Raw genomic sequence first — 25,498 nt, 5'->3', positions numbered from 1 at the left:
ACGCAGCCGTCTACCAGGAAGTTTTAGAGCACTTCATGCTTCCTGCTGCTGACCAACCTTATGGAGATGCAGATTTCATTTTCCAACAGGACTTGGCAACTGCACACAGTGCCAAAGCTACCAGTACCTGGTTTAAGGACCATGGTATCCATGTTCTTAATTGGCCAGCAAACTCGCCTGACCTTAACCCTATAGAAAATCTATGGGGTATTGTGAAGAGGAAGATGTGATACGCCAGACCCAACAATGCAGAAGAGCTGAAGGCCACTATCAGAGCAACCTGGGCTCTCATAACACCTGAGCAGTGCCACAGACTGATCGACTCCATGCCACGCCGCATTGCTGCAGTAATTCAGGCAAAAGGAGCCCCAACTAAGTATTGAGTGTTGTACATGCTCATACTTTTCATGTTCATACTTTTCAGTTGGCCAACATTTCTAAAAATCCTTTTTTTTGTATTGGTCTTAAGTAATATTCTGATTTTCGGGGGTTACTGAATTTGGGATTTTCATTAGTTGTCAGCTCTCTCTCTCTCTCTCTCTCCATAGGCACACATAATATCTCAAAAAACAACATCCTTCATTTGAAAATGTGCTTAAGCTGATGCATGATTTCTGCCTTTCACCTATGCCACCAAGGATACCCGTGGCCTGTGTCAGCACTGCCATCTAGAGGCATTTTCAGGGGACTTTGAAATCTAGATATTTTGCTCAGTGTTTTCAAAGTGTCTTTCAAAGCCTTATGGGAAGACCACTTTCATTTTTTAATAGCAAAGAAAAAAGAAATGTCACCCTGACCTGCCAGGTAGTCATATTCACTTCAGTTCATTTCATTATCCCAAGTGGGAAACTTGACTTGCAGTCAAGAAGAGCAAGTACAAAAACAAAACTACAAATTCTAAAAATGTGATCAGTACATACAGTACACTAAAAACACCCTAAAACATAAAACTCTCTCTAAAATGTGAGGTTTCCTGAGATGATTAAGCCGGGTTATTGTAGCAGGGAACAAAAGACTCCAATGCACAAACTGTGTATGAAGTAAGTGCTAATTTTTACTTGTGGCAAAAAGAAAACAGGAGCACACCTCTAGAACTTCTTTTCTCTCCTGGTTGACAGCAGGACTGCAGGGCTCCACTTTGACAGTAACCAGCTCCTCCCCAACATACGGCAAAAGCTGAGGACACAAAATACAATCAGAACAGTTTTTCCCCCTCCTGTCTATGAATGCACTGGGTTTTGATAGTGAAAGAAGGCACAGTGAAACAAAAGGCATGAGGTACATGGACAATTCTGCAAATTATTATTATTTCCTAAACAAGCTGAATATTTGAAGCAGAAATATAAGGCTCCTTCCTGACCTCTGCTGGCCCCTCCTGCAGGTCAGAGGTCATCTCCACACAGCGTTCATACAGGAGCCGGAGCTTTCTGAATAGCAGGGCGAGCTGCCGTAGGTGTTCCTGGAGCTTCCCAAAGCGGTCCTGGTACATTGCCTGACTTTGCGTCACACCATTAGGAAGCTACATCAAAGACACACCTCATTAGTTTTAAGTGTCGTTTACATTTTTGGTTCAGTTGGCAGTATAATGTGCAGCTATCAAGACTAGTTGGTATGCAGAAGCCAGTATTAAAATGAAGTTTACACTTTACTTGTTCTTGTTTACTCTCAATTTCATTTAAAGTAAAAGGTTGATATTGTAAGACACTGTTCAGAATTTCTCTCTCTCATTGATTTTTAAAGTGTATCATATTTAAAAGCATATGGATGGTGATGTGTCAAGCCTGAGTGAAATGCGAGACCACACATTTTTTGAGTACATGGTCCTGATGCTGATCTTTTGCTTCGAATTTTTAGTGCAGTGAAAAGACTTGCTCAGTGTAATTGACAAGGACAAGCTGGAAGAGGCGAGTTATACAATGAGAAACACAATTAGACACAAATAGAGGCACAGATCAGGTAGAGATGGAAGGATGAGAAAAGACAGATGCTGACAAGCATGCCAAGCAGATTGAAAATTACTAGAGGTGCTCAGATTCAGACGTTTGAACATCTACATTTTTTGTGGAACTCAATCTGCTGGTGTGGTACGTAAATGATGGTCAGAAGTTTCACAACATGCAAGTAAGTTGGCCTTGAGTTGAGGTTGTTTTGTCACGAAAAATATACAAATCAATTATGAAAATAAGGATTCCCTTGAAAAAATATTACAAAACCTTTAACCTCAACAAGAATCCTACAAGAAGGTCTGTGCTGACGTTTCCAAAACCAGGCATTCACGCCATAACATCTTCTCACATAGAGATTTGGGACCCATTCCCTGTCCTTTCCAAACATTATCGTTACCTAACTTGACTAACAGTATTATGTCCAGTACCTGCGTAGCTCGTGTGATCTGGAAGATCTCCATGGTGCGAGTGACAATGTCCTGGACAGTCTCCTGTCCGATCCGACAGAGGAACACTGGAGAGATCTCTCTCAGGGCTCCCTGAGGGGGCATGGGCTGCTGACCTGGGGCTGATGCAGCACTTGGGGGCATGAGGGGCTGCTGAGGCGGCATCCCTGGCTTCTGAGGCAATGAAGCTGCCATCACCACACCAATCTGCGGGAAAGGGATGCGACTGAGAGAAGTAACAATAAAGGCGACAGCGTCTAAACACGTTGTGACCCCGGTACTCCAAACTTATTCACTAACGTTTACTAACGCTAGAGTAAAAGTCGAGTATTTCCTGAAAGTGTAACGTTAATGTTAACGTTTCTCTACCTACAAACGTTTTAACGTTGCACAAAGTGTTATTGATAACACGACATATCAAAACGTCTACTCATGTACGCACTAACTTAAACTAAAGATACTAAATAAACAACATATTACTGACTGACTTCTACTGAACAAAGGCTAATCTTGTTGGCTAAACAGGCTAGCCTACAGAATATTATGTATAGCTTCATTCAGCGGTAACGTTAAGCTAGTTAGCCACTAGCCTGCTAGATAGCTAACAGCGAGTGCAGAAAACCGCTTACCTAAATGAACTTCCTTTGGTTAGATGTTGTCCAAATGTCTCTTATTCGCTCTAGTAATAGCAAAATATTAATGTTGGCTTATTTACTATTTTAAATAAGACATAATGAGACCTTTCATTTAATTTCTTTCAGAAAGCTCTGCACGTTATTGTTTTCATTGCGTCACTTCCTGGCAAGAAGTACTTATTTCCCACCACTAGATGGACACAGTGGTTCATGAGTAAATGTACTGTGAACACCAACCTTACTACAGGACAACACAACAATCTTGGAAGAATTCATTATTCATATACTTAACACATAACATAATTAAAGACATCATAGCAGATAATATAACTGAAATATTTAGAATATTATTACAAGGCTACATTAGATGACATGGTAAATACTAAGCAACACTGAGTGTGGCTACTATTAGTTAGTGAGACTGATAGATTCTACAAATATTCTATTCTGCAAATATTAAGAGCCATAACCTTATTTGTTTAATGTAATTGATGTTCTAGTTGTCAAATCCCATTCACAGTTCAGTGACTAAAACACTGTAGTTACACAACCATTGATACTTTATTATGGGATTTTTAGTCAACTTTTTGACTTTTGACTGTCCCAAAACCTACTAAGATATGTTTACATAGCTAGATAAAATAAAATACATTCACGATATAAATCTAGCATGCAGTAATAGTACCAATAGTAACAGACTTTTGGGGGTTAAACGACAGTCATGTGAACGAGACTTGATGCCTGGCTAGCCCAATGAGATTCAGTAATGGAAAATCACCTGCTTTCTTTAATTGTTAAATAAAGTGCGGCTGATGTAATCCGTGGTTTACGCACCAAAGGTTGCACTCATGGGCCTGAAGTCATAAGGAAGTACATATTGCTTTCAATGTGGTGTGGGTTGTACGTCAAAAGGTATTTGATAAAACTAAAAGGCACCTTGTTTAGTTTTAGAATAGAAAAAAAAATATGTTTTTGCATATATTTTAAATTTCCTCCCAGGTCACAATGGATCAAATTAAGCAGAATGCAAATAAACTGGCAAGAACCGAGAAAAGAAAAAAGAAAACCTTGAACTTTGATTGTGAAGCTGAAATAAGAGCTATTTTACTTTTCCCTGCTCTGTGTCACTGCAATAAATCATTTGTATAATTTCAAATTGAACTTTATTAGTGTCCTGAGGGAGATTTGGTTTGCAGACTTCCATGACAGACAGAAGTCACAGGAAGACATAGTGATAATGTACAGCAGGGATCAAATAATTAAGCATTAGATACATTTGAACATTTTATTTTATTTGGTGGTAATGTTCACAGCAAAACTTCTCCACTAAACTCAATTAAACCAAAAAAGGTAAGCTGTTAGTATAGATTGTATTTAGTTTAGTAACTAAATGTGTTGATAGATCTTCAAACGTATACCGATACATAAAATTATACTCATACCTTTTAAGCAAAAGGTAGACAACTCTGCAAGGGGCTTAACGATTACCCTTAGTCTATTTAGAATTTGCAATATGCACAGTACAGTATATGACCAGCCAGACTCAAATCACGTATCATGTCTTGCCAATAATTTATATTATTTTATAGAAGGTATAAGTCTTTTTGGCCCCATTAGTGCCAAAGACAATTTAGAGTTACCAATTAACCTAGGCCAAATAGGCCTACCTGCAACACTAAGGACATTCCCATGAGCCTTAGCTGTACTTTGTGTAGTGCTAGCAAAGACTGTATAAAACGAGTGCTAGTTAGCAAATGCTAAGCATGCTAACATGCTAAACCAAGATGGTGCACATGGTAAACATTAACATCTGCATGTTAGTTATGTTCAGTAGCAGCACACTCATTTGGATGTTGGCATGGTGATAAGGATCCTTCCCCAGTTAATGTTTTTCTAACTTTCATTTGTTTGTTTTGAGTTTATATGAATGTGACTGTCTTTTTGAGCATATGAAATGTTTAAAAGACCTGTCCTCCTTCTAATTGCATTCTCTCATCTTTATGGCTGGTTTCCATTTACCAACCAAGGCAATAAAACAGATGTAATCATTTCTCATCAGATGAAACATGTCACAAAAAGAGGCCATTAACATACTAGATATAAAAGCAAGACAAGGAAGGCTGCAGTGTGATGTTTGATTATTGACCTCTGGGCCTTGATTCTGTGTAAATCCTACAAACATAGTAGGCTCACATATTAAATACGCAGTAGCGTCCAATAAGTTATCTTAAAGAGATATTAAAATGCCTGATACCAGGAAATGCGCAGCACATTGATGACACAGCTGATAAGCACTACAAAGGCTTGGCTGTGCTCTCATACAGTAGCTACCAGAGCAACCTATTAGAGGAAGAACTTTGTTTCCTTCTCTGTCCTTGAAGCCGTGTTGTGATCATCCAAAAAAAAAGTGTTATGATTTGAATGTTCTTGTTGTAATTTGGAATTGACTTTAATTGTCCATACACTTTTCCTTTAATCACCTGCATATGTACATGTTTAGTAGTAAATCTGTGGGTTGCTTTTGTGAACCAGTATCAGTCAGTACTTGAAATACCCCACACAGAGTCCAGGTGAGAAATGTGTAACTTATCAAATGAAGCATTTCAGTCACACCCTTCCCTCTGTCATCTTTGACCTTATAAAGTCAAAGTGAGAGGGATTGTCTGTTGACTTTTCCTTAAAAATAGACAACTTGAAGTTAGATAAATTGGATTTAACAAAGCTGGTAAATATTTATTTTTCAAAAGAGAAAATGCTAAGCTTAAAATTTGAAATATCTGTTTCCATTGTCATTTCAATTTTGATATTTATATGGTAATATTGAGTGGAAATTGAACCATACCTAAATGTTATTTTTATTTAATGCGTGCCATGAGGCTGTCACATCATTGCGTTGTTTCGTAGAAGTGATAAGATGCCAGTTTTACCTCAAGTATTTGTACGCGCTCGATATCAAAAAGTAAACATCACGGGGATACATTCCTTTCTGCTTTCTTCATTTACTCAAACAGATCCTTCTGCGAGTCAACAGGCAAGGTGAAATCAAACCTGCCTTATTTCCCAAAATTTCCTCAAATTAATCGCCATTGGGGTGGATTAAAGTCAAAGTAAGCAAAATAGAATTCTTGCGTTATCAGAGGAACCCTGGAAGTCTTTGGTGATGGGTTTCTGTGTTTCTGTGTTCACATTCCATTTTTAGGTGAACTACCTTATCAAGTTTTCCTTAGTTCGAGTTTATCTGATCTTGGTCGAAAGTGAAAAGTTAAATATTAAATGGATATGCATATAAATAACTGTATAAACTGTTTTATTTTATTTGATTTATTTATATGTTACCATATTTTACACTTAATTAAATGTTGTGTGTGTAGCATGAAGGAACTACAAATTTCTTTTCGTTATGCAGCCTTGAGCTGTATAATAAACAACCTTGTACCTTGAAAAAGATTTGTTGCTGTTTCCATCAAGATTCACTGCACTACCGCCAACCTTTATTCTTTGGCAAAAATAAAGATAACTTGGCTAACAGTTATAGTAGTAATTGTTAGAGCATATACTAAATATACTACATGATCAGTATATAAAAAACAACTGCAACTGCACAAACAAACCAAGTTTTGTTTCTCTTTGACCTTGAGCAATTGTATCCTGATGACTTATAATCTTTAAACTGTGAGCGGCAAAGTTATTTTAATCTGCGTTCATAGGTGGGGAATGTAGGAAAACCAACTTTCAGTCTTCACCATGTTCACACAGACTCCTCTACACTGTAAAATCTCATATTCAACAATATTATATTAACTATGCTTTTGTCATGAATTCAGTTTCAGTTGTTGCCTTGGAAATTTGAGTTTTCTCAACTTTTTTATTTTTACCGGAATTTTGTGAGTTACATAAAAAACATAATGTTACAATAAAGGTGTACACAACACACTCAATCTAGTGTGCCCAAATTCCGGTAGTAGTATTTCATTAACAAGCTTTAATGTCAAGGGGTTGAGGAAGTATTACTTCTGCTCAGCAGAGCAGTTATCAGTATCAGTGTTATGGAGAGCTGGCAGGTATAAAAGGAAAGACGATAAAGGTGGGGACAGCCATAACATACAAAGGAAACACCTGAAGACCAAGATGGAGAAAACAATGATGGTTGTCCTCTGTGTCTGTTCCACCTTCATTTCAGTGGAGGTAAGGGACACTTTTTCTGATTTCTAGTGTGAAACATTATGTGGGACAAATTACCAGAGTTTGTCCACATTCAAAGGGCCGTCGTGGACCAGTGATGAGCAGTTCAATCTTTCTGATTAGTGGACACTGGCTGGACATGTGATTTATTTGGATATTTAAACACATAGCACTTGCTATTTTTCTCTTTTACTCATGTAGTAGTCTTTAAGAGTATAGGCAAATGGGGCATTTAAATGCATCTGAAAGTCTAGGCAAATTGAGGATCATTCTTGACCTTGGAAACCACAAGGTACATTTAGTAGCTGATCTTGAGCTTTTTCTGAGCACTTTATTGACTTCTCATTGATGTTGGCATCAAAATGGAAATTTAATCTTTCATTTGTTAACAGTAGTTGATTGTGGGTTTGTAGTGGGTGTTTTTTGTTGACATGTTGTGTTTAATAAAACTGTAAACATGGAAAAAACACTGGTTACTTTACAAATTGGCTCTTTGCATTCAAGTAGTTTTTTAAAGCATGTCAAATTGCAATTATTACGAGGGTTACTCAGTGGTTCTAATTAACCTCTTGGACAATGTCTTCTGAAAACTTGTTACAAGACATCTAATGTTAAATTTCAACTGTTTCACATGTACGTAATTATGATTATTCTAGCTCCTCCACTGCTATAATTCTGTGACACTGAATATATTAGACCTACTTTACTTTGTCATCCCTCACTAATACTTTATTTTGTTGGAGGGAGCTATTTGGTGTCAGCCACAGCAATGCTCTTATATCTACATGTGACCTATTAGAAAAAATATAAAGCATAGGTTTGGACCAAAGGGGAGATGAAATACAACAACGAGATGCATATACACTGTGTGTAGTCAGGGGACAGTTAGTGCAGGGCAGACATGTACAGTAGGCTATAGTAGGATATATAGTAGTATATCAACCACAGCAATATTCAAAATGTGATTAATGCCTAAATGTCCTCCGCTGTAAGAGCTCGCGCTTGACCTTTATACGGCGTGGCTCCAAACTATTATACATAGACTCAGACGCACTGTACTGCAGCTTTATCTATGGCATCAACTGATAGCATAATACAGGCAGGAAATAATGACAGTATAACCTGGTGCTGAGTGAAGGAGGGGACAGAGAGTGGAAAGAGAATTTAAACCAGTGATGTGCTACATAGAAGAATATAATTGTATCGTCTTATTACTGTTATTCTAATATTATAATGCGTAGTAGTATCATGTTTTTCTTTAATTACTTTTAGTTCTTTTATACCATTTCTATTTTTACACTTTTGTTACATAAAGGGTTGGTTCACCCAAGTTACGTTTTCTCACTTATTTCTTGTGGCTATTTAGCCATGTAGATAATTTGACCATTTTTAAAACGATTTGTGTCTGGAATTTTGTGCTGCTACTCTAATACAATTGAAGAATCCCATTTGTGTGATCATGGCACTAAAATACATTTAAAAAATTTAAAAACAGCAGCATTTATTTTATTAACATTTTGGGAGTGAAATGTGAAGGTCAATATCGATTTCATGTCTGTGTGTCTAAGTACTGAGCTGCATATCTTGTTTAACTTGCTCGTAAAAGGAAACGTAAAAACTGCATTTGTGGTTTCAGGGGAAGTTACACACTTGAACTTTAGTCAGGTGACCAAAGTCAAATGTGAATTGTTCTTCTATTTTACAGCAAACTGTAACAGTTTGTACCTCCTGTACAAATGGAACAGATGCAACACTGACCAGCAACAACACTGAACCAACTGGTACCACCAGACCCGCAGCAGCAACCACACCACTGCCCACTCACACCACGACTAACGTAACCTCCAACTACAATAATGTAACCACAACAGCACCTCCCTCCAACTCCACCTCGCACTCCACGGCTCAAATCACTTCAACACAGAAGCCCACAATGACCTCTGGAGCAACACAAAGCTCTGTAGTCACGTCAGCTCTTGGTGTGACTAACACTAGAACAACTTCAACTACAACATCAAACGGAGGGTCTGCCTCTTTGTTTGGGTCCTGCAGTCAACTACTGGTGCCTCTGATCTCGATTCTGATCTACGGTGCATAGGACTGCCATTGTAACCCAAAATTAAAATCACAGATTCACCTTTCCTCAATAGAAATGTTAGATTTTTGAAAGAGCTTCTTATTTATTGGCTCTTACTTTGACTGTCACGCTTCTGTCATATTAATGTTATGAAGTGCTTTGTTTGCTCTGAGCTATTTTTCACTTTTGACCAAGAGTCTTCCACACAGTCTCAATAAATCATGTATAATCCCATGCTTCAGATCTATGTTTTAATCACAATGAACAAATATAACCATAGGATATATCTCTGGATGTTTTGGCAAATACAATTGTAATGCTATTGGACACGACATATGGTTTTTAAAAAAGAATTTATAAATAAAACATAGTAGCAACTGGGAGGGAAATGATAAGAACTCCTTTAGGGAAATTGTCAGAGGAAGCTCCCACTGCATTTGCATTTTGGTAATGATATTAAAAAGATATTTAATTTTATTCAAACAACACTGCGTTCAATGTCAGGCTGTTTGTCTTGAACCACCTTTGATGCTTTATTGTTTTTCTTACATGACTCTGCTTAAGGGTTCTTAGGACATGACAGCAATGCATTTGAATGTATCTGTATAATTACTGCAAACTGATGGCTTTTATAGTATGTGAAATATGATGAGCATGTCTTATGCTAGTAGAGTAGTGTAAGAAAAGTTGTGTATGAGGTAGACGAACAGTGGACCTAGCCCAAAATCGTTCAAATCTTTTCGTGAAAATATAGTTTTCTGGTAGTCAGGCTGCTAAATATTCTTTGAAGAATAAATGGTGAATTTAAAACCAATTCAAGTTGAAACTACAGCTCAATGTCTCACAAATGTAAAACAGGGTATGTCCCTGTTAAAATAAGCCCATTTAATTTTGAATGAGTGAGTGAGGGCCATGTCACTATGCAATCTAAATGAGAATTTCTGTACTATATAACACTGAATTCAACAAGGTGAAGGCATTTAAGATATTATTAACATTTCTTACCAAATTCAACAGTCAATCACAGCCATAAAGGGATAGGAATAACTGCGGCCAAGTGGTTGGAGGAGCAAAAACAGCAGAGACCAGGTATCTCCTGCACTGATTTCACTTGGCTCAGTTTTACATTTGTGGTCCATAGACGGGGTGGAGACAGAGGGAAGACTTCTGAAACAGGTATCAGGTGAAATATCTGAATGCCCTATAAAGGACCAGCCTCTGAAAACACACATTTAACAGTCTCGGCAAGGATACACAAGTGTATGACTGGGCCAGGCCCTAAAAAACAAAACAATAAATAGCTGATAAAAACAGTGAGTTTTGTCTTGTCTTCAAGAGGAAATCATCTCTCATCCAACATGAAGTACCTAATCCTAGGGCTGTTTTCACTGGCTCTGCTGGGATTTGTCTGTGCACAGGTAAAAATCTTCTTTACTGGCTATAAAGCAGGTGGAGAAGTGGATTTAAACAAAATGTGAAAAAATCATCGCAGTGAAATTTCTTTTTTGTTTTAAATATCCTGACCTTGTATCTTTATTATTTATTGCTGCATTTTTGTCATTTAAATCAATACCAAAATTTAAATATGCATTTGTAGAGTATGTTTCACAATACTATATATAATATTGTGCTTCATAGCATCAAATACAATGCCATGTTATGTTATGTCAAATCTCTGTTTGCCACCTCTTCCATCCTCCAGACCACACAGACTTCATCACCAGGTACTGTAACGATGACGTACAATAAGACCTCCAGTACAACCGGGACATCCAACTACCCAGGAACCAATCCCATCGGTAACCAGAACCCTGTTAACGTGGCCACTACAACGGGCACAGGCTTCATAGCCACCGTGACTACAAAGAATGGACAGAGCCACACCTTCAGCTCTGTCCATCTGCTGTTTGGATCATTTGTTCTTCAAACACTTTGGCAATGAGCGCTCTCTTGAGGCTCAGAGCTGGAGCAAGTCTCTAATTACTGTAATGTTTTAACACATAGCAAATCCTAGTTTATTATAAAACATTTGCTTTAGAGGGAATACATTTTCAGTTGTCTGTGTTAAACTGTTGTCACTGTGTTTATGAAATTATAAAATGAGTTGTGAGTCACAGTGACAGAGCCAGCATATTAATTAACTAACAGACACCTTGGAAAGATGTGAAAAAGATTCTGCATTGATATATATAAAGGTAAAAGCAGATATCTTTAAATCATAATTACTACTGCCACTACTGAGAGTTGCATATGCTAAATCACATTTACACTTTGTATATTCTGTGGGCCTATTTATTGGCCTGTGTGAGAATATTTATTTACTCAATATATTACATGTATAAATTAAAGAATGTATTGTGTGTTCATTTGTAAATTTAGACATGTCAAACTTGTTGTGTTGTGTTGAAGTTTGAACAACTGGGTTTTTTGTGTGTAAGTGTGTGTGACTAGGTATCATTATATGCACATTATGTCCAAAAACCAATAAACATCGACTAAACAGTCGGAAACATTACAAATAATCACTTGTGTGTAATGTGTAATATTTGTATTCACAATATACTACTCCCAGTGGAGGCTCTAGCTGGTTGATATATTGTATGTCGTCACTTTGCAAAGGCAGAACAAAGTAAAATAAAAGGAATACAATTAAATCAAGAATAAAAATAATAAAAGAACAAACAACAAACAATCTACTACTATGACCTTATCTATTTACTTTCAAAAGATATGTTGTTTTAGTGATTTGTTTCAAAATGATACCTAAATAAATCCATGTTTATGAAATCTGTAACAGCTTGGGCACTGTTGCCCTCTGCTGTCTCAGAATGTCCACAGAAACATGTGCAGTTGTTGTGAAAGCTTGTGAGGAAGCCAGTGAGCTGAACTCGGCTTACTATTCATTTTACTGGGTGAAAATACTAATGATATGCAGAGTGACTATCTCAAAAAAACTTTATTGTGGGCTACCTGCAATCAAGGTTCCCTTTAAGGACGACAGCTTTTGCAGTGGTGCGCGGACAATTTCCTGTAATTAAAAATAAAGAAAACAAGAGAGATGGAAATTGAGTGAAATGGGCAAAACATGCAAATACCTCGGAACTGAAATATACAATACACTTAACTTTGGGGACTGTGCCACTTCAAAAATCAAGAAACTGCAGCAGAAAATGTTATTTTAGTAAACACATTTAGAGTGTTTTGTCTTTTGGTCTTATATGTTTGCTTATATAACATGTGCAAACCAAACCAAACCACTCAGTAGCAAAGTACCAAAAACCACACAAACTTAAGATCTCAATGATAATTTCTGTGAATGAGTCCTAACAATAACCTTTATCCTGCACTTGAGGTGTAACAGATAAGGAAACAATATTGTAACCTATTTGTTGGTCAGTTTGTCAATAATCCAACAAGAGCAATAAGGCAGGATGAATAATTTTCTCTTTGTGATTAATCTAATGGCCTCAGTTGGACAAAATTGCACCCACCAATGTCTAAATACTTTACATGAAGCTGCATTAGTAAGTAAGTATTTTTAGTGACAAGGGGGAAAAAGCACCAGAATGGTGTGAGTGGTGAGCACTTGTTTATTATTGCAAACTACGAAGTGATAAGGCTGTAGAAATTGTGCAAAGGAGAAGAATGCCTTCCTCTCATAAACACACATGCATCACACGCACCTCCCCATCCAACTTCCTGGGTTCAGAGTCAGCTTGACTGTACGTCATAAATTCACACCTATTGAACCGTGGTATTTTTGTATAAAAGCAAGAACAAAAAGTTTCCCAGAAGAGAGTGGAAGTAGACCAGGTTACAGTGGGAGAACTTTCACAGCACCAAAAATCACAGCATCCTGGCTACTGTGCAACAGGACATTTTCAATATTATTTCTGGTGCACCTCTGCCTCCTTTTAGCTCTCCACCATGAAGATACTTGCTCTGGGATTTTCCATACTGGCTCTGCTGACATTTGGAAAGGTAAATATTTGAAAAGCTATTAAATAGTTCTTTAAGAAAATATTCCAAAACACAGTACTATCCCTTTAGATTTTTTGCACTTTGCACATAAAATTTTACTAACAAACTGTCAAAAACCAATTCATTTAAAAACAAACTTTGGCAGAGTCTCCTCTTACTTGTCCTATTGTCCTGAAAAGGTCAGACATGTGATTTAATAAGTCTTGTACATTTACCATTAATGTTTCTTTTATTATTATGGTGTCATGGTGGGATACTAATGTAATACAAAATGCTTATTTTAACTGTTTGATCATTAGGATTTTCTGAAATTAAACAGACAATCATGAAGCCTCTGTTTTTAAAACCTCACTTACATTTGTGGAACAAAATGTTTTTCTGATGGAATACACTAAAGGTTAGTAAAAGAGCAGAGATTAAACTATAATCCGTTCCAACATGACAAGGGAGTAATAATGTTATGAGATCACGCTGAAGTTGAAAACAAGTACGTTAATAGAAATAGAAGTATTGTTGGCATACATAGTAGAGACGCAATTTTCTTGGCCAGTCGGACCTACTGATTCTACTAATTCTAAGAAGAAAAACTTCACAGGATACACAAACATTTTTGTAAGTTTTCTTTAATGGAATATACTTTCTTTACTTCTTCTTTAGGATCCCCATTAGCACCAGCATACGGATTGGTTATTCTTTCTGGGGTCCATTCAATTGGATGTTCTTCTTTCACTCAAACACATCTGAAAATAAAAGTTGCTCCAGGTTAGGCTACCGGACAGAGCTTTTCTGTACAATAAAAATCGAACTGAAAATGAACTGCAGTTTAATGCAGCTCATTGTTTCCCACAAAATTACAGTGTAATCCACACACACCTACACCTCTATCTCTTACTGCCACAAGTCCGTTAATATACCTGGGCGGACCACATAAGTAAATTCTGTGTTTGTGGAAACATGGCTTATTTTGGTGTTACAGATATTACAACTCTAGGACTTCCGTCATGGTGAGGAACATCCATGCTGACAACATGTTTTAGCTTCTGCATGTGTGTGTCTGTGACATAGGTCAGTTACTGTCTGGCGAATATGCATTAAAATGTGACCGGCACAGAATCAGATATTTAAGACTAATAAGTCAGGTTACCTGTCATGGCCGATCAAGCTGAAAATCAACCATTTCTGATCACGGGGCCGATCAATCGGTGCATCTCTAATACACACTAAGGCTTTTGTTTCTCATTAATTTAAATGATCTTTCCACTCTCTTCCCAATAAGGCTCAAGATGACAACACCTCGGCTGTCACTACACCTGAAGCAACTTCCCTTGAAACGAATTCTATGACCATGCCTATGACCGCTGACACAACCACCGCTTCGCCTAACACTACAACTGCTGGGCCACTAGACATGACCACCATCAAAAGCATTACAGCTACAACCACCTCTCCAGCCACATCTACAACTGTCACCACAACCACTACTACAACCGCCACCCCATCCAGTACTGCAAGTGGTACGACCACCCCTAAAACAACAGCTAAAACCACTTCCTCTACTACAAGTGGTATGACCACCCCTACAACAACGACAAAAAACACTTCCCCAGTCACCACTACAACCATGTCTGTGACCACCCCTACAACAACGACAAAAAACACTTCCCCAGTCACCACTACAACCATGTCTGTGACCACCGCTACAATCACCACCCCAAACATTACTGCAATTTCTAATACCACCATGAATACAACTACCTCGCCAAACACAACTATGACAATGACAACCAACAAAAACACCACCCCACATAGTGGAGGCCCAGAAGTCAAAGCTTTTCTGCTGTTTTCTGTTGTGCCATCTTTGCTTTACACGCTCTGTCCCTGAAAAATAACCCACCAAAAGGGCTAAAAGAATCTTGGATCACCGATTCTGAGTGTAAATGAAGACTGAGTTGAACTGAATGCAGACGCGCTCCAAAGAAGTGGCTGAATGATTGATTCAAATCTAACCTTTTTATGTATGACATTTACAAATCATTTTTATGTTAACTACGTATATTAATGGACTTAAGGTATTTAAGGTTAACAAAATGCCTCAAAATGAAGTTCCTTGGTAGCTTTTATTTTAGCTTCAGATCGACAGATGGACAGCAAAGCTTGTAGATGATCTCTTTCCTTTGAATTTTTTCTGTTTACATGTAAAAATGACTATACTTTAAAAGAATAAAAACATGATATGTATTTCAAAAAGAGCTCCTTTGATTTGAGTGTTTAATTTGAAATAAACTACACATAATCAAGTCAGTGCACACACAATTGTGCAAGTATTTCATTGTATTTAGCACAGTAATAAACAGCCTTGTCCCTTGTAAGTACCTACAACAAAGACAAAAACAGTGTACCTTTAGCTTATTAGACATGTAAAAAATGACACCTGCAGTACAGAAAAAATAATGGATAAAGAATTATTTAGTCTTTATAATGATAAATGTGATTATCAATCACTTAGCATAGCATTGATTGATCTTAATCGTATTACCAATTACCATAAAGCATCAGAATAAAAGAGACATGATGATGACAGCATCTTACCTTCATGGTAGTTAGTCTTTTGGTCAGTTAGACATCAGGGTTTTGAATGCACTGTAATGTTACGACACAGATATTAAGAAAGGTCATTGATTACAGTCATCAGCATGGACAATGCATAGTCATCCCTCACACAGTATCTCAAACAATATTTACTTAAAACTTGTAAGCAGTGTCTCCTGTAAACTGCTTCTCCACAGCCAGATCCACCATCTTTCCGCTCTCCAGCTCCAGTCCCATCAGCACTATAAGTAATGGATGAGGTCAGGGGAATGAACATACTCATTCCAATTTAAAACAGTGAAGACCTACTAATAGCAGTGACACAGATGACAGAGTGACAGCGTTAGCTTATTGATGAACTAACAGACACTTTGGACATGTGTGAATCAGATTCTGCATTGATATGTAAAGGAAAAAGCAGATATCATTAAATCATAATTACTATTGCCTGATTTGTAGTTGAAGGTGGCATAAACCACATTTTCACTTTGTATATTCTGTAGGCCTATTTATTGTCCTGTGTGAGAATATTTATTTAATCAATATATTACACATGTATAAATTTAAGTGTATTGTCTGTTTCAGTTCTGAGGTTTTTGCATGTTTTGCCCATTTCACTCAATTTCCATCTGTTTTGTTTTCTTTATGTTTAATCGCAGGTAATTGTCTGCGCACCACTGCAAAAACCGTCATCTTTAAAAGCACTATGAGAAGCTTGATTTGATACAATAAAGTGTTTTGAAGAAAGTCACTCTGCATATTGTTTGTGTTTTCACACAGTGAAATTAAGAATAGTAAGCCCAGTTTAGCTCATTGGCTTCCTCACAACCTTTCACAAAAACTGCACGTTTCTGTGGACCTTTTCAGACTGCAGAGGGCAACAGTGTCCAAGAAGTGAACTTCAGGAACTGTGCCACTTCAAAAATCAAGAAATTGCAGCAGAGAATGTAATTTTAGAATAACACATTTAAAGTGTTTTGTCTTTTGGTCTTATAAGTGTGTTTACAGGACCAAACCAGGCTGCAATGACAATTGAAGAAATTGGGGAAACATCCCACTCATTGATCAAGAAACAGCCACCGGCCTGTAGGCTATACTCATCCTACAAAAACTCGAAAGGATACAGGATAATACGCGTCCCCTTTGCTTCATTCAACCACAGCAGCCCCCTGCTATGGGGAAAGAGAATCAACCAGTGTTGTATAAAAGTAATAATATTACTTTTCCCAGTATGGTTGTAACACTTTTTGCTTCAGTAACTATAACTCACTGAATTTTTTAGCAGAGTTCTCAAATTTTTATACAAAATACCCGCATTTTTTCACTACAAATGGAACTCCTCTACAAGAATATCACAGACCTCGTGAGTTGATGTCAAATGCAATGTGTTCCCTTGTTACAACCTACCCCAGTAGTGGGGTAGGTTGTAACACATGCTGGGGTAGGTTGTAACAATCACACAAAAGAATCAAAAATAGATGCCACACTATATGATATGCTTCCAAAACAGGTAGTTAAATAAAAGAACAATGTTTCTCTCTTGCTGTAACAGCCTATGTCTGATGACTCACACATGAACAGTATGTGTATGTAAATTTATCTACACAATAAACTTATTAAAAAGTATACTTAATAAATACTACTACAATGTAATTAATTAAAGAACATCTCTGTAAATCTTTAGGTCTAACTAAAAAGAGGTGTATGTATGTGTGTGTCAATGTGTGTATATTCTTATTCAGAGTCACAGTCAGTGCTTGAAATGGGCCGGTATTCATGGGTAGGTATGCCAGCACTTCTATATATTACTCTTTAGCGTACCGGGACTTTTTCTTGCACACAGGCACTTCTCACAAGCTGCCCATACACTTTTCTACCCTCTCCACCGGTGGAGACTGAGTATGGAAAAGGTCGAGTGACGATACACACGCCAACACGTGTACAACATGTGAATAGGGAGGACTGGTCACAGTGCTGACAAATTAATGCTGGTAACCCTGGAGTGCGGGTTTGGTGGGCCCAGACTGCATAGGGCAATCTGGAAAATATTAAAATCAAGAAAGTACCTAGTTTTATGTATCGTGGATGGTTGTAACACTTTTTAAAGAAGTGTTACAACCCACCCCACCCCTGTCAGCTAATGTTTATCTAGCTGTATTACCATAGTGGTTTGAAATTAGAAAGGAAAAAATGCATGTTGCCTAAGAAACTATATTTCAATCTAATATAAATCAAACAATTCTTTCTGCAATAGTATAGATATTAAACAAAAAATAGTCTTGGTCAAAAAAGTTACTTTCTTACCTCAAAATCAGTTTTGTCTCTATATATTCTGAATATGCCAGTTTCCAGACTTGATAACCACCATGCCTGATCAGGGAGTAAATACTGAAATGATCACCTAACTCTTATCTTATCTCTATTTGGTGGAATTGGTGTTGTTACAACTCTCCCCATGTTACAACCATACCCGGTCTCCCCTAACTAAGTAGTGTAACTAATTACTTTTCTAAAACGGTAATATTATTGCTAGTTACTAAGGCAAGTAACGCTGCGTTACTCATTACTGAACGCACCATCCCAGACATAAATCCACAACTGTGCGACAGCTCAGCGGGACCGGATTTTGTTATTAATGTCAGCTGCTAGCCAAACACTGAATGAAGAATGGAGAACGAGGGAGAGAGGCGTTCTCGAGGGAACTCGAACTGCGTCAGTGACGACACTATGGGAACGCCTTTAGGCATGGCAGGGCTGAATTATGAATGAAACTACTCCAATCCTATTGGTGTTGCTCGAACGGTAGCGTGGGACGGCGTAACTGGAGGCGTATAAAGCACCACGGCACACAGGACAAACCAGCTTTTTTCTATTCAGCAGGCGCTCTGATATTTTTGGTAGAACGAAGCTCCACAAATAACCACTGAAGTTTGTCCTACCTGGAAGTTTGCAGAGGAGATCATGGCTGGTGAGCAGTTCCGGAAATGTGTCTTTCCATGCCCGCGCTACATCACGGCTGGGGACACTCACGAGCTGTGTGTGTCTCGTCTGGGGATGCCGCACGCACAGGCAACTCTCGAGGAGGCCTTTCGGGCATCCAGGAGAGGGAGAAGACCTTCCTGCTCGATGCACCGGTTGCGACCTCTGGCCTGTTCGGCGAGGCGGTGGACACCGTCGTCAGCAGGTTCCAGCATGCCAAGACGCAAGGAGAGGTGTTCCGGCAGCATCTCCCTCGCCGGCTGCAGAGAGACGGTCCCAGCCGTTGTCCAGCTCCTACCGCCAGAGCCAGAGGCACAGTGTCGCTTCTCGGGGTCCCCCCTTGGTTTGTCACGATAGATCTACAAGACGCATATTTCCATATCTCCATCCATCCCTCTCACAGGAAGTTCCTGAGGTTCGCCTTTGGGGGCACGGCGTACCAATATCGGGTTCTTCCGTTCGGCCCAGCACTCTCCCCTCGCACGTTCACCAAGTGTATGGTTGCAGCTCTGGCCCCGCTGAGGCTCCAGGGCATCCGCGTGCTGAACTACATCGAAGACTGGCTCATTCTGGCCTGGTCTCGGGAGTTGGCTGTTCGGCATCGAGATGTCGTCCTTGGCCACCTTCAGCGTTTGGGGCTGTGGCTCAACGCGAAGAAGACACACCCAACGGACTACGTTCCTAGGGGTGGTATGGGACACTACGGCTATGCGAGCCTAACTATCTCCTGTACCCGTCGAGTCCATTTTGTTCACAGTAACCGTGGTGAAGCTAGGCCGCACCATCACAGTGAAACACATTCAGAGGGTGTTGGGTCTCATGGCAGCTGCATCCAGCGTAATACCGTCTGGCCTGCTACATATGAGAGCCCTGCAGTGGTAGTTGAAGACCAAGGGGTTTTCCCCGAGGGGGAACCCGTTCTGTCTGATACAGGTTACGAGCAGGTGCCTTCGTTCCCTGTCTGTATGGAAGAAACCTTGATTCTTGTCCCAGGGTCCCACGTTGGGGGTGCCATGTCGCTGGACAATTATTTTGACAGACACCTCCCTCACGGGGTGGGGCGCGGTCATGGACGGCCGCTTTTCGAGAGGATCCTGGCAGGAGCGTCATTTCTCGTGGCACATAAATTGCCTGGAAATGTTGGCGGTGTTCCGCGCTCTGCGGAGCTTTCTGCCCAACCTCCGAGGTCGCCACGTCCTCGTCAACACCGACAACACGGCAGTGGTGGCCTATTTGAATCACCAGGGGGGTCTGCGCTCGCGCCCATTGTGCAGACTGCCGCATCTGATCCTCCTGTGGTCCCAGCAGAGACTGTTGTCTCTTACGGCGATGTATATCCCTGGGGCCCAGAACCTGCTTTCGAGACAGGGGCTGAGACCCGGGGAATGGAGACTCCCCCCCGAGGTGGTGGAGTTATTGTGCGAAAGGTTCGGCCCAATAGACGTGGACCTGTTTGCATCACAAGAGACTACGCACTGTCCACTGTGGTTCTCCCTCTCGCCCCCAGCCCCGCTGGGGCTGGATGCCATGGAGCAGACGTGGCCGAGGCTGCATCTGTATGCATTTCCCCTGGTTCTGGAGCGGGTCCGTCAGGACGGTGTCAGCCTACTGTTAGTAGCCCCGTTTTGGCAGGCCCGAGTGTGGTTCTCGGAGGAGGGACCTGCTGTCTCAGGCGGAGGGCCAGGTCTTTCACCCTTGCCCCGCCCTGTGGAGGCTGTGGGTCTGGCCCCTGAAGGGGCACAGTTCCTTGGGGCGGGCCTGACGGCGGGAGCGGTCGAGACTGCTCAGCTCCAGAGCTCCATCCAGGAGGACGTACGGCCTGAAGTGGAACGTGTTTTCCACCTGGTGTAGAGAACGGGCGGTGGACCCAGTTACCTGCCCGGTAATTGTGGTACTGGTGTTCCTCCAGCACCGTTTCTCTGCTGGCCTTTCGCCATCCACACTCTAGGTGTACGTGGCTGCCATTACGGCGTTCCACGCTCCTCTGAGGGAGGGACCTTTGGGGAGGCTCCCGCTGGTCGTGCGCTTCCTCCGTGGAGCCCGGAGGATGAGACCGGTGACTCGCTCCAGGATTCCCACCTGGGACCTGCCAGTGGTTCTCGAAGAGTTGGCGGAGGCCCCCTTCGAACCCCTGGAGTTGGCTGAGGCCAAGCACCTGACCCTTAAGATGGCCTTTCTCCTGGCTATCACCTCTCCGAGGAGAGTGGGGGATCTCCAGGCACTCTCGGTGCCTCCTCAATGCCTGGTGTTTTCCCGGGGAAGGTCAAGGCTTTCCTGCACCCCTGTCTGGGCTACATCCCTAAAGGTACCGTCCAGTATGGCAGGGTCTACGGTGCTGCAGGCGTTTCATCCCCCACCTCATGTGACGGCGGAGGACGGGAGACTTCATCTTCTCTGCCCTGTCAGAGCATTGAGTATTTACACTCTGCGGTCCTCCCGGTGGTGGAAAGCAGACCAGTTGCTGTTGTGTTTTGGGTTCCCCAAGGTTGGGCTCCCGGCTTCTAAACACACTATCAGCAACTGGATAGTTCAGGCTATTTCCCTGGCCTATCAGGTGCGCGGTTTGCCTTCACCTATGGCCATGAGGGCCCACTCTACTAGAGGCAAGGCGGCCTCTTGGGCCCTCCTCTCAGGGGCTTCTCTTCGGGATGTGTGTTCAGCTGGCTGGGCCACTCCGCACACGTTCATCCGGTTTTACAGTCTGGACCTTCCTTCTGCGCCCGGCACCCGAGCACTCTCCTCTTAGTTGGGTTACTGCACGCTGGGGCAGGCGGAGGCTTTCGGCGTGGCATAGTGGGTATCTCGTTCCCATAGTGTTGTCACCGACGCAGTTTGAGTTCCCTCGAAGGGGAACATCTCGGGTTACGTATGTAAACCTTGTTTCCCGAGAAGGGGAACGAGACACTGGGTTGGCCCGCCTCGCCCCTCCTGGAGCGCCTTACTTCGTAGCAAAGAGCTGGTTTGTCCTGTGTGCCAGCGTGCTTTATACGCCTCCAGTTACGCCGTCCCACGCTACCGTTCGAGCAACACCAATAGGATTGGAGTAGTCTCATTCATAATTCAGCCCTGCCATGCCTAGAGACGTTCCCATAGTGTCGTCACCAACGCAGTGTCTCGTTCCCCTTCTCGGGGAACAAGGGTTACATATGTAACCCGAGACGTTCTTTCCACAGCTGTAAGTAGCTACTGACATTACTGTGTCACAGTCTAAGATGCAAAGAACATTGTCGTCTGTTGTAAAGTCTGTGCGACCAGCAAAAAGCTTTTCGTAATGTCAGTATGGGCCTATGCTTTATGGGGCAATCATTGGCCCATTTTTTGAAAACAGTTTGGCCAATATAAATAAATAATTTGACTTGTAGCCTACTCGATGAGATGAGCGCACTGCTCTCCATCAGAGGGAGAAAACCGAAACTGAAAAGACTTGTGATCACACAGAAATATCACCACAAATGTTCACTTGAGCTCCTCTGATAAAGTGCAGCTCACAGCCGCTTTAGAGGGAATGAAGCATCCTGGAGACAGTAAAACAGTAGTGTCTCACAGCGAGGGGGGCAGAGACAGCAGGACACAAAGCGTCAGGGGTCATATTCTCTCACTACTTTGCTGCAACTGTTAACCGTTTGTGTAGCAAAGACATTGACTATACACTGACTGACAACAATTATATTTAAATGAATTGATTACAATTTAGGGACAATTCAGAAGTCGCAGATAAGACCTGGCTGTGAGCAATGCGCTCTCTCTCTCTTCTCGTGCTCATTCTAAGCGCAGGCAGGCTGAGGAACGGTGGGGGGGTCACGTTATGTGAACTTCAAACATAATGTATCAGTTATTGCGAGTAACCATCGCTCTTTGAAGATTATTGCATATTAACATGTAAAATTTTTTTGTTGTTGTTGTTGAGTTACATCCGGGGCTACAGTCAAAACATCCCGGGGTAAAGCCCAGGAAAAATTATCTATTTATTTATCAGTATATATTTATCACTTTGTCAATAATCCACCAGGAGCAATAAGGCAGGATGAATAATTTTCTCTTTGTCATTAATCTAATGGCCTCAGTTGGACATAATTGCACCCACCAATGTCTAAATACTTTACATGAAGTTTACAGGGAAGTTTGTTAAGCAGCTTGTCATGTACAGTACATTTGTTTAGGCTAAAAATTTAAAGCAGGTGTCAACAAGACAGTGAGGAAATAAAATATTTTCTGACATTGTTAGCCCCATAAAACATAATTTATTAAATATATAATGTGTTCTAAAGTTATTAGATGTTCTTAAATGCACAGAAAGTATGAATTTGAGTTGGACTTGGTTGAAGGAAGGTGAGCAGTCACTGAGATGTTAGCTAATGGGGATGGCTATGATACTGAAGAATTTTGAGTGTTTTATTGCTTTAAGTCAATAATTTTTAATTTAAGTATTTTTAGTAACAAGAAAAAAAGCCATCAGCATGAGTGGTGAGCACTTGTTAATAATTGCAAAGTACAAAGTGATAAGGCTTTAGAAATTGTGCATAGGAGAACAATGTCTTCCTCACATAAACACATTTGCATATCTCACACGCACCTCCCCATCCAACTTCCTGGGTCCAGAGTCAGGATGAATGTACGTCATAAATTCACACCTTTTGAACCGTGGTATTTTTGTATAAAAGCAAGAACAAAAGGTTCCCTCACAGTTTCCCAGAAGAGAGTGGAAGTAGACAAGGTTGCAGTGGGAGAACTTTCACAGCACCATAACACAGCAGCCTGGCTACTGTGCAACAGGACATTTTCAATATTATTTCTGGTGCACCTCTGCCTCCTCTTAGCTCTCCACCATGAAGATACTGGCTCTGGGATTTTGCATACTGGCTCTGCTGGCATTAGGAAAGGTAAATATTTATAATGTTTTTAAATTGGTCTTCAAGAAAATATTCCAAAACACAGTACTATCCAAGTATTTTTTTGCATTTTGCCTATAACATTTTACCAACAAACTTTTGATCATTAGAATGTTATGAAATTAAACAGATAATCATGAATAAAACAATTCTGATGGAATACATTCTAGGTTAGTAAAAAAAAAGCAGAATGTAACCTATAATCCATTCAAACGGAAAACGGAGAAAACTTAAGGTGGGGGGAGGTGGCGAAGCCTAATCATGACAAACTGTTTTTTATTGGAATATTATTTCTTTATTTCTTCATTAGGATCCCCATTAGCACCAGCATAAGCATTGGTTATTTTTATTCTTTCATTCAATTGGATGTTCATAATAAAACATTGACTATTTAATTACTTTAACATTTTCCCCAAAACGGTACTAGCTTACAGGACCTTCTCTTACTCAAACAAATCTTGAAATAAAAAAGTGCTCCAGGTTAGGCCACTGGACAGAGCTTTTCTGTACAAGTATAATCTAACTGAAAATGAACTGCATAACACAGTTCAGTGTTTCCCACAGAATTAAAGTGTAATACATACACCTACACCTCTATGTCTTAATGCCACACGGCCGTTAATATACCTGGGTGGGCCACATAAGTAAAGTATTTGTGTGGGGACACATAGCTTATTTTGTTGTTACAGATATTACAAAGTGCAAGCACTAGGACTTCACTCATGGTGAGGAACATCCACTCTGGCAACATGTTTTAGCGTCTGTGTTAATAGTCGGTTACTGTCTGACGGAACATATATTTAAATTTCACCGGCACAGAATCAGATATTTAAGACTGATCAGCCAGGTCACCTGTCATGTCCAATCAAGCTGAAAATCGACCATTTCTGATCACTGGCCAATCAATCGGTGCATCTCTACACTAAGGCTTTTGTTTCTCATTAATTTGAATGATCTTTCCACTCTATTCCCAATCAGGCTCAAGACTCCAACACCACGGCTGTCATTACACCTGAACCAATTTCTCTTGAAACAGATTCTATGGATGGAACTACTAACAGTACAACCATGCTTGTGACCACTAACACAACCACCGCTTCACCTAACACTACAACTATTGTGCAACCAGACACTACAACCATCTCCATGACCAATACTAGCAACATCACTACAGCCATGTTGATAACCACCACTGAAGCCATTGTCCCAAGTGTTTCTGCTAACATTTCTACCCCTACGTCTTTGTCAGAGACTATTGTGCAACCAGACGCTACAACCATCTCCATGACCAATACTAGCAACATCACTACGGCCATGTTGATAACCACCACTGCAGCCATTGCCCCAAGTGTTTCGGCAAACATTTCTACTCCTACGTTTATGCCAGAGACTACAACCACCTTTCCAGCCACATCTACAACCACTTCCCCCACTGCAAGTGGTACGACCACCCCTGCATCAATGGCTAAAACCACCTCTCCAGCCACATCTACAACCGTCACCACAACCACTACTACAACCGCCACCCCATTCAGTACTGCAAGTGATGCGACCACCCCTACAACAACGGCTACAACCACTTCCCCTACTGCAAGTGGTACGACCACCCCTACAGCAACGGCTACAACCCCTTCCTCTGCTGTAAGTGGTATGAACACACCTACAACAACGGCTACAACCACTTCCCCCACTGCAAGTGGTACGACCACCCCTGCAACAACATCTGCAATCTCTTCCTCTACTGCAAGTGGTATGACCACACCTACAACAACAG

At 40.6% G+C, this 25,498-nt stretch overlaps 3 protein-coding genes and 1 long non-coding RNA gene across 4 annotated transcripts in view; 3 read left to right on the top strand and 1 right to left on the bottom strand.

Annotated features, from left to right (window-relative positions):
• The window catches only part of zgc:114119 (Mediator of RNA polymerase II transcription subunit 30-like), a 69,196-nt gene extending 66,001 nt beyond the window's left edge, over positions 1-3,195 (bottom strand). The window contains exons 1-4 of the mRNA XM_046058488.1: positions 3,022-3,195; positions 2,375-2,599; positions 1,361-1,519; positions 1,087-1,176 (exon numbers count right to left, since the gene is read on the bottom strand). Coding sequence (XP_045914444.1) covers positions 1,087-1,176; positions 1,361-1,519; positions 2,375-2,587 — 462 coding nt within the window. The 5' untranslated portion in view covers positions 2,588-2,599; positions 3,022-3,195. The remainder of the gene's footprint in view (positions 1-1,086; positions 1,177-1,360; positions 1,520-2,374; positions 2,600-3,021) is intronic.
• Positions 3,196-5,308: 2,113 nt separating this feature from the next.
• On the top strand, positions 5,309-6,311 carry LOC123976668. Its single transcript, XR_006826410.1, has 3 exons — positions 5,309-5,597; positions 6,039-6,134; positions 6,227-6,311. It is a non-coding gene; the product is annotated as an uncharacterized LOC123976668 (long non-coding RNA).
• A 705-nt stretch (positions 6,312-7,016) lies between these two features.
• LOC123976667 (salivary glue protein Sgs-3-like) lies at positions 7,017-9,520 on the top strand. The gene is made up of 2 exons (XM_046059013.1): positions 7,017-7,212; positions 8,915-9,520. The coding sequence occupies exons 1-2, from the start codon at positions 7,156-7,158 to the stop codon at positions 9,305-9,307; spliced, it is 450 nt and encodes a 149-aa protein (XP_045914969.1). The 5' UTR covers positions 7,017-7,155; the 3' UTR covers positions 9,308-9,520.
• A 3,656-nt stretch (positions 9,521-13,176) lies between these two features.
• LOC123975971 (integumentary mucin C.1-like) lies at positions 13,177-15,324 on the top strand. Its single transcript, XM_046057742.1, has 2 exons — positions 13,177-13,267; positions 14,544-15,324. Exons 1-2 carry the CDS (start codon positions 13,214-13,216, stop codon positions 15,147-15,149), a joined length of 660 nt encoding a protein of 219 aa, XP_045913698.1. The 5' UTR covers positions 13,177-13,213; the 3' UTR covers positions 15,150-15,324.
• The last annotated feature ends 10,174 nt before the right edge of the window (positions 15,325-25,498 follow it).

Source organism: Micropterus dolomieu, linkage group LG09, assembly GCF_021292245.1.
Source record: "Micropterus dolomieu isolate WLL.071019.BEF.003 ecotype Adirondacks linkage group LG09, ASM2129224v1, whole genome shotgun sequence".
Taxonomy (NCBI): Eukaryota; Metazoa; Chordata; class Actinopteri; order Centrarchiformes; family Centrarchidae; genus Micropterus; species Micropterus dolomieu.
Note: the sequence above shows the minus strand (reverse complement) of the source record. Positions and strands in the feature narration are given on the sequence as shown.

Coding starts and splice junctions, on each gene's coding strand:
- LOC123975971 (XM_046057742.1), top strand. CDS start 13,214: ATGAAGATACTTGCTCTGGGATTTTCCATACTGGCTCTGCTGACATTT. Junction 13,268..14,543: donor CTCTGCTGACATTTGGAAAG/GTAAATATTTGA, acceptor CTTCCCAATAAG/GCTCAAGATGACAACACCTC.
- LOC123976667 (XM_046059013.1), top strand. CDS start 7,156: ATGGAGAAAACAATGATGGTTGTCCTCTGTGTCTGTTCCACCTTCATT. Junction 7,213..8,914: donor CCACCTTCATTTCAGTGGAG/GTAAGGGACACT, acceptor TCTATTTTACAG/CAAACTGTAACAGTTTGTAC.